General features: G+C 40.4%; 1 protein-coding gene across 1 annotated transcript; it reads right to left on the bottom strand.

Annotated features, from left to right (window-relative positions):
* Nucleotides 1-2,502: 2,502 nt before the first annotated feature.
* Nucleotides 2,503-4,057, bottom strand: LOC308619301 (importin subunit alpha-1-like; the record flags this gene model as incomplete). Its single annotated transcript, XM_081237922.1, has 1 exon — nt 2,503-4,057. Exon 1 carries the CDS (start codon nt 4,054-4,056, stop codon nt 2,503-2,505), a length of 1,554 nt encoding a protein of 517 aa, XP_081094048.1. The 5' UTR covers nt 4,057.
* Nucleotides 4,058-9,782: the final 5,725 nt, after the last annotated feature.

Raw genomic sequence — 9,782 nt, 5'->3', positions numbered from 1 at the left:
CCTATCTTCTAATTGCATTCAAAATTCTCCCACAGGATAAAATAAATTAGAACCCAGCTAACGACGGAGTCTCAGAAAGGTAGTTTTCAGGCTCTTGGGCCCAGAAATACACAGGAGAGTACAGAAAATCAGTGTGTAGCTGAGAGCCAACAAACAATATCTGGAGCAGACTTTGGATTAGTTTAGGCTTACATCTTCATGTTTTGGTGTAAAAACTTCTAATTTCTCAATGAATTCCTCAGAAAGTATGCCTGAAAGGCAAATATTCTGAGTCTCTGCATGTCAGAAAATGCTTGGATTTTGTCTTCACATTTGATTGATAGTTTGATTAAGTACAAAATTCTAGGTTCAAAATTGTTTTCATTTAAAATTGGTAGGCATTGCTCCATTGTCTTCTAGAATCATGTACACCTCTTGAGAAGTATGAGTCTAGTTCTTATTGCAGGGTGTTTGTTTTTTTACCATTTTTCTCTCTGAACAAAACAATTCCGCAAAACCAATTCTTCCTCAAACTATGTTTTAAGTGTATTCAGTTCTCTCCCCTGAGAGATCTGCCGTCACCCTGGAACAGACCCACTAAATCACTCAACTGGATTATTGCAATAGCTTCCTAACTGCTGTTTCCATTCTTGGACCCACTTCCCAATAATATATTATCCAGAGTTATCCTTTTAAAATATAAATCAGTTAATGTCATCCTTCTAATTAGAATAATTCAATGGTTTCCTGTATCAATTAGCTTTTGCTGCATAACAAATTACCCCAGAAGTCAGTGGCCTGAAACAACAAATATTCGGATTTCTCTTGCAGTTTTGTGTGTCAGTGAGAAGTATTTCTGGCCTGGTTGAGTTTGTTTGAAGCTAGATGGTCAAAAATGATCTCACTCAGATGTCTGGCTGTAGGTAAACTAGGTGGTCTAGAGGGGGAGGGGTGGCACCTAAGTTGAGTTAGCTCACCATCGCTCCATGTGGCACTGCATCTTCTAGTGGGCTTCTAGCTTACCATCTTCACAGGGCAGTCTCAGGGTTCCCTAGGCATCTGAAGAGAGCAACCATCAGTGTACAAATGCTCTTCAGGTTTTTGCTGGCATCACAGTTACTAATACCCCATCACCTAAAGCAAATCACCTGACCAAAGTTTCACAATCATTGTGGTCCATGTAGATCCATGAAATCATGTGGAAGTCAAACGCAGTAAAATGTCATTCTATCAATGCATGGATACTTCCTTTACTAGAGATTTTTCCCAGGTAACTCTAATCTTCATTACTTCAATCACCCATCACTGCTGTGCCAAAGGCTGAAGATATACATATGGCTAAGACATAGTCTCTGGTTTTAGGAGGCCCCTGGAGTGAGGCAGCCACACACAAGCAGTCTGTGATTAAGATAATTAAAGAACCTACCTGAATTGAAAAAGACAAATGAACAAACTGAAAGAGTCACCATATCACATTTGATGAAAACTGGCAAACACACTTAGACAAACGCTGGCAAAAATTTTGAATTTTAACCATAAATGGAAGAAAAACCCTTTAAGTATAAGGAAAATTAACAAAAAGAATCATCAAAGGAGAAAGATACCAGGTTGACCTAAAATTTCTCTGAAATGTTATATGCAATAATTCATGGGAGCAGTATCTACGGTTTTGGAAAGTTGTGACCTAAGAATTTTTCCCAAATAGTCTGTCTTTAAAGAGAAAAAGTCCTCAGATTTAAAAGGGCCTTCCTTTAAAAAAAAATACTTCAGTATGCATGCTGCTTAATGGAGAAATGAAGTCATATTAGGAATTCTAGAATGGAGAATTCAAGTTATAAAAAGACTTGAAGGTCATACCTTTCTGTTTAGCCTATAAACTCAAGATCCATTTAAATTATATTGATATATTGTCAAGTGGATACTACAGCCTGGGGCAAGGATGTGGCCTGTATTCTGCTGTTCTTTATTTCTACTTCCACTCTTTTCTTAAAGAAGAAGAAATTTTTTTTTTTGGGAATTTAATCTTTATTTACAGGACACTGCAAGATATGAAATTCCACATAGAAATAAGAAACCCATTGAGAGGAGAAGCTTCATACAGTATGTACAGTTTGGAACTGTTCAAGTATAGTTTCTTTGTAAAAAGTGCTACAATAACAAACCACGTGTAAAGAGTTCTTAGTAGAGAAACAGTAAGACAAACTTCTACCAGACATAGTACACAACAAACAACTTTATGCCTCAGATGTACAATCGAAAAGTTGAAGGTCCCAGCAGTGCCATCCTGAACTTGGAATGTATACCCTTCAGAGGTAGTTTCTGGCACAACATTTTTTTATTATTATTATTATTTTTTTTGCATTATGTGGGCCACTCACTGTTGTGGCTTCTCCCGTTGTGGAGCACAGGCTCCGGATGCACAGGCTCAATGGCCATGGCTCACGGGCTCAGCCGCTCCGCGGCATGTGGGATCTTCCCGGACCGGGGCACGAACCCGTGTCCCCTGCATCGGCAAGCGGACTCTCAACCACTGCGCCACCAGGGAAGCCCTGGCACAACATTTTGATCTTCCTCTTCCTCCACAGAGAAACACTTCTCAATCAAGTTTAATGAAGCTTTGTACACAGACTCATTTTCATGGTTTTGCAGTGCTTCAATTTTGTCCAAACCTCCACATTCTTCAATCATTATACTAAGTTTCTCAGTTTCACCTAGTTTCTCAGCAGCCTGAAAGATATTTGAGATGGCATCCAGAATAACCAGAATAATTCTATTGTCTTTTGCAGTTAGGAGGTTCATCAACAGTTCTATTATGCCACGATGAACAAGGTATACGATCTGCTCAACTGTTCCGCCACTTGTGTAGTTGGTCACAGCCCATACAGCTTCCTTTTGTGTCTTAAAGTCGGCCTTAGAGAGAACGCCAACAAGGAATGGGACTAATCCATGATTTACAACTTGCTGTATCTGGTCCTGGTGGACAGCCGTGATGTTTGACATTGTCCACGTAGCTCCCTTCTGAATGTTAGTTTTGGAGTTTGTTAGCAGGCTGGGAAAGATGGCAAGTGCTCCTGCATCTGTTACAACCTGAGTCTGTTCATCTGTCCCAGTGACAATATTCCCTATGGCTCTTAGCGCAGGAGTCACAATAGGCAATTCAGTAGCTCCTAAAAGCTTCACCAGTTGAGGTACAACCCCCGTTTTCACAACCATTTCAATCCGTTCATTTGGACCATCAGTAAGGTAGGAAATAGCCCAGCAGGTATCAGCTAAAACTTCTGGATCATCGTGATGCAGGAGACGAACTAAAGTAGGAAGAACTTGCTCAACAGCGTCTAAGGGGGGTGGGGCAGGATTCTTGTTGCGACAGAGATTTGAAAATGTCCAGGTAAGATTACGTAAGTAACCACATGCTAAAGATGACAAATCAGGAACCGCCAAAAGTGCCAACAGCAGGTCAACTGCACCATACTTGATAACCAAGTCTCGGAAAACCGAGCCATCACCTGCAATGTTTCCTAGAGCCCATACAGCTTGTTCACTGATGTGAGTGTGGGGAGATGCCAACAGAGAAACGAATGCTGGGATAGCACCTCCATCTGCCACAGCCTTGGTCTGTTCTGATGTCCCAGAAGCAATGTAAGTGAGGGCCCAAGCAGATTCAAACTGAATGGGACTACAATCAGTTCTGCCCAAGAAGGACGCAAATTTTGGAATCAAACCAGCCCGGATTGTGCTGTCTATAGGGAGCTGTTTTTCCCTGGAAAGCAGTTTCCTAGCAGCTTTTGTAGCTTGGAGCTGGCTTTCCAAATTGTTGCTATTTGTACCTTTGACAATGTCATCAACAGACCAATTTACAGTGCCCTGGTTGTTGCGGTTTTCCTGCAGTGGAGAAGCAGCAGCATCTGGAAAAGATCTGACATTTCTCCTTTTCAGCATCCGGTCATCCTTCTTAGATTTCCTGAGCTCCACATTAACTTCTATTCGGTGCCGCCTCATTTCTGTACTGTCCTTCCCCTTGTTCTTGAATCTGTTAAGGCGGGCGGCTAGTGAATTAGCAGTCTCATTGGTGGACATGGTTATGAAAGAAAGGGAGAAAGCTACACAGCCGGCTCAAGCTTCCACAGGAGGCGGCGCGGGGTGCACAGGCTGTGGATCAACTGCGCTCAAGACGTCCATCACGGTCAGCCCGAGGATGGTGTGGTAAGGAAGAAGAAATATTTTCATTAGCCATATTCTTCCTTCCACCCTTCAAAGGGCATATCTTAGCATCTTTGATGTATGTTTAAAACAACTGGTACAACCCATCTAAAATGGTTAAGTTATTTACATAGTTTAGACACTGCCAGGATGATTAATGAACAACTTTTTTCCCGTTGTACTAAAGCAGAATTGTGCTCATTCATTCATTCATCCATTCATTCATATGTCAGTTTACTCAACAGATAGTTATTTAGTGCCTCTTTTTGCCTGTCACTGTGTTACTCGCTGAGCATGAAATGGTGAAAATAACAGACAATTCTTTGCTTCATAGCATGTATGAATATCAGTAAGATATGAAAAATCTCTTCAAGTTCATTTTTATTGCTAATGATTTTAATCAACTATGGAGTTTACATTTTTAAAACATATGTTGAATAATCTGAGCAATTAGAGATCCAGATTGGGAAATACTTTCTATCACCAGAACTCTCTTCATAATAGTTCCACCTAAGACGTGTGAATGTTTTTATGCAAAAATAAATGCATAGAAAAACATGTCAGTAAGAACACACACTAAGATAGTAAAAGTGGTTAACTCTGGGGAGTTAAATAAATAAATAAATAAAAACAGAGTTTTTATTTCCTTTTACTTTCTGACTTCACCAAATCATCTATATTCAAGCATATATTATCTTTATAGTAGTATGTCAGTAGAGATAAATTTAGTCCCTGGTACAGGAAAAAGTCAAATCAGTGGCTGTCACAAAAAAAGTTATTTCTTACTCTTATCACAGTCCAGTAAGGTTGTTCCTGATGGGGTACATTTTTTTCAAGTGTGATTCAGAGACCCAGACCCTCTTCATTTTGTGGCTCCGCCATCTTCAACAAGTGAATCCCAAGTTGTTCCTAGGAGATATACCCATTCCTGCATTCCAGAAAGAGAAAAGATGACCCCCGGGAGGATTGTATAGGCCATGCCTGGAAGTCACATACCTCAGTTTTTCCTACATCCACATTGGTCAGATCTCTGTCACTTAGCCACATCTAGATTCAAGGGAAGCTGAGAAATGTAGTCTAGTTGTGTACCCAGTATGAAGGAAAACAAGTGATGGTGAACACATCGAAGTCTTGGCCACAGTCAGCTCTTCCATTTGACTCTCATTCTCACACAAAGAACACATTTGTTCCTCCCCACCAACAACTTTGAGAAACAACTCAAAAGTCCCAACCAGCCGCTGTACCCATTTCAAAGCTCTGCGTCTCCAGAATATGCACAGTCCATGCCATCCGTCTCGATGTGACTCCTTGTGGTCCAGCACTCTTTGAATTAAAAAGACAAATCATTTTCTCCTTCATCTCATCCCAACACAACCACTCAATGGTGGGACAGGGAGAGGATGAAAACTATCAGTACTCCCATGGAGACAATGGAGGAATGGGAACAAATACCACCGATTCTGCTTTCTGGGAGCAACTCTCTTACACATTGCTCCTGGCTTCTGGTTCTGCCTTCCGAGAATTCTTTATTGTCCATTTTCAAAGTCGCTATTGAGGAAAAAAACGGTCCTTGAGGGCTGTACAGTTTTCACTGCACACTTCAAGCTGGTATAAATGTGGATGCCTGAAGGTTGTTTTAAGCCTCACATAGTTAAAGGGATTTTCAGTCCAGGTTTGTGGTTTCCTTGGCAATCACCGTACCCTAAGACACATAGTCAGCTTCTTATCTATTTGCTTCCATTCAGTTTCATGCACCAGTAACCACATCCGAAGTTCTCTCTTAATCATGATTTTCAGACCTGATTTATTTCTTTGCTTTATCACCACCCCCCTCTTCCTCTCTGATTTCAGTGATGACTTTCTTAAAGCTGTCTAGAATTATGGTACAGGTGAGAAGGCCAAGCCCTCAATCTGATCTTTGCCACCGGGCTGAGTTTTATTGGGCCTTTGTTGCATAAATCCTTTTCCATGCTTATCTCTTAGTATTTGGAGCAACAGCTTAGTATTAGAAGCAACAGCTTTTCCAACCTTTGGTGTCCCAAATGTCTGGACTCTCTAACCCCTTTTATCCTGTGTGAAAACTGGTCAATTCCATTCTGAAGTTATCTCCTTTTTTATTGTAGTAAAGATATTCACAACAAAATTTACCATGTTATCCATTTGTAAATGTACCATTCAGTGGCATTAACTTCATTTACATTGTTGTACAAACATCATCGTCATCCATCCACAGAACTCTTTTAATCTTCCCCAGCTAAAGCTCTGTACCTATTAAAGACTAATTCCCCATTCTCCCTTGGCCCAGCCCTTGACAACCACCATTTACTTTCTGTCTCTATGAATTTGACAACTTTAGGTATCTCATCTATGTGGAATCCTTTTTTACATATTTGGTCTTTTTGTAACTGGCTTATTTCACTTAGCATAATGTCTTCAAGGTCCATCCATGTTGTAGCATGTACCAGAATTTCCTTCCTTTTTAAGGCTGAATAATATTCCACTGTGTATATATATATATATACCATATTTTGTTTATCCATTCACCCATGGTTATCTTTTTTTTTGTAATAATTGGCTAAAAGTGGAAAATAAAAGCCAACATATTCCATTACACTGATTTCTGACAACCATTTCCCTTCAAGCAACAGTCTCAGTAACATATAGTGTGTTCTTCCAAGTCATCACAGACAACAGTTTTACCAAGTGTTTTGTCACTGCATGATATGTCTTTTTTGTCCAGCCTCCAATATCAGTTTCCTCACTGCTCTTCCCTGACCTCTATATCAATGCCCATGTTTTAAATGTTATTATGACAGCATCCTGCTTAATGATACTACTTACGTTATTTCTTACAATAATTCTAGGAGTTATAATAGATAAACATGGAACGATCAAGGTCTGCCTTCATTTGGGTTCTTTCAAACGCAGAAGGCATCAAGGACCAGAGTCCTGGTAGTTTATTTGGAAAGTGATCCCAGGAGACAAAAATGAAGGAATAAGGAGAGACAGGGAAGAAGGAAAGCACACTATGAAATGTGTTATCAAGGCCACTGCTGTGGGCTCAGTTCTGCAGGACTTGTGTACTGAATGCCTCCTACAACTGTCTTTCTGAAGGGTAGAAACTGGAGCATTTATTGACCCACTCCTGTCCGCATTGTTTGAGGGTTGCTCCTGGGGATGTTAATACTCTTGTCTTATCCATGATGCATTTGCTTGCATGCAGGCCAAGTAGATTCCTGCAGGGGCAGAGAAGTCCTCTGGACAAAATGTAGAAAGATGCTCAGTGTGTATTTGAGGTGGGATACAATCAACACAAAGCCTGTCCGAGTTTGTATAGAACTCTTTACCTCAGCAGCAGTAGAAATCACAGGTGGGCCGAGGAGATGCAAGACTGTGGCATATGGTAGCAGAAGTGTCTGCTACAGTGACATAGCAACATACGAGTTTAGGCTCACTAACGTCTCAGTGCATGTGTCTCCAGTAGCCCTCCTCTAAACAGCAAGACCCAGGCCTCTGCCATATTGTAGCTCTACCATCTTCAACAGATGATAGCCAAGGTCACCATGGTTATCTTTTTATTTAAATGGACAAGAAGGGAAAGGAGGCTGAAGGATTGCCCATAGGAAGTTTTTATGATTTAGATCTGGAAGGGGCATCTATCACGTCCATCTATAACCTCTTGACCAGAAGTCAGTCACATGGCTACACCTACCTGCAAGGCAGGCTGGGAAACAGAGGCTATTTTTTGTTCCACAGGGACTAGGAAATAGATTTTGGTAAACACATAGAAGCCTCTATAATAGAAAGTAAGATTGTATTTTTTTTTAAATCTAAGGCAATATATGTTAAACATGTTAAACCTAATTTACCCTTTGACCTAGAAATTGCAGTTCTAGACGTCCTTCTCTCATGGATATTCTCCACTAGGTCCTCCAGATCTATTCTCCACCCTTCTTCCTTTCTGCATCATGGGCTCCCTAGTGTTCTGACTTCTACTTGGATTCAGCCAATGGAAAGCTCCAGTAGGAGATCAGAGAACGGGAGTAGAGAAAAGTGGGAGCGTATAGTTCCCTGGCAAGGCCACATGTTGGGAGTGGCTGAATTCCTCTAGTGCAGGCCACAGCTCATCTTGGGAGGCCATCTCCTACAACTCCAGCCACGTCCACAGCTTCAGCTCCACTTCTGTCTCTCAGTTCCAGTTACTGCTCCCTCTTTTTGCCCCTTTGGACCTGGGGTGGTGACAGCTCCCAGCTGTTCACCAGCTCTTGATGTTTTAATGCTGCTCACACTTTGTTAAATAGTCCTCAGTTGCCCCATTTAAATGTGCCTTCTTTTTCCTTTCTGAACCCCAACTAATACATCATCCTAGAAAAATAATCAGAATTGCAAGTAAGGAACATACAAAGATGTTCAGCACAGCAATATTTAGAATAGCAAAAGCTCTGAAACTGAGTGTCTAATAATTAGGAATAGTTAAATACATTATAATGAATGTATGATAGAAAATATATATATATATATATATACTAACATGTGAGTTTTCAGTGTCTTTTTCTGTCTCCTACTTGAAAAACCCTGCCTGAATCCCAGGAAAATTCTGCTAAAGTCTTTCCTTCCTGTTCTCCCTCCCCAGTCCTCGAATATTTTTCACCAGAATGAATTACTGAGTTGAGGGTGGGAGCCCTACATCTAAAGTTGTGGAAGAAATAGCTTGATTTACATTGAAAGAAAGGAAGGAGAAAAAATATTATACCAGTGAGGGGACTATATGGGACCAAAAGTGGGGACAGAAGATATGAGGAGATGAATGGGCAAACAAGAACTTTGCCATGTGTGTTTCTTTTTGTAAACACTCTTCCAAAGAAACCTACAATAAATATCTTTGTTATTTACAATACTCCCTGAAACTCCTGATATGAGATCCCTGTTTCTTTCCCATTTATTGATTTCTCACTGTGTGCCCCCCGTGCAAAGTGAGTTCCCTGTCTTATTTCATGTGTTTGAGGCATCTCCGTATTCAAGATGAGGACACTGAAGCTCAGAAAGCTTAGCTGGGTTTTTTATGCCATCCCTATGTGTTCAGGAATTTCTGTCCCTGTGATAAAATACTATATAGAAATTGTGTTCTAAGAATTCTAAAAATCTGAAAACTGTAGTTTTATCTTTCTAAAATATGTTTTATTTTCTGCTTGTAGGAATAAACTATCTAAAAATCTGAAAACCTTTGTAGAGGGAGAAAAAGAGTAAAGAATGAAAGGAAACAGTCAATAATCATAGCATTCATAAATTTCATTCAACAAATGTTTATTGGACTGAGGAAACAGCAGTGAACAAAACAAAATACCTGCATCTAGAGAACCAACACTCTAGTGGGAGAGAGATAGACAATAACACAAAAAGTAACAGGAAATAACATGACAGAATGCTATGAGGAGGGGTAAAGCATGGAGAGAGTAAGTGAAGAGAGCTATTTTAGACGGGGTATCCAGGAAAGTGTCTCTGTGAAGTAAGATTTAAACAGGGACCTAAGGAGGCCACATGTGAGAGATGAATGTGATAAGGAGGTAGGCCATGCGACCATCTGGGGGAAGAACAGTTCAGCA

This window comes from Mesoplodon bidens, assembly GCF_964165515.1.
Source record: "Mesoplodon bidens genome assembly, chromosome: 6".
Lineage (NCBI taxonomy): Eukaryota > Metazoa > Chordata > Mammalia > Artiodactyla > Ziphiidae > Mesoplodon > Mesoplodon bidens.
This window is presented reverse-complemented; position numbering and strand designations above follow the sequence as displayed.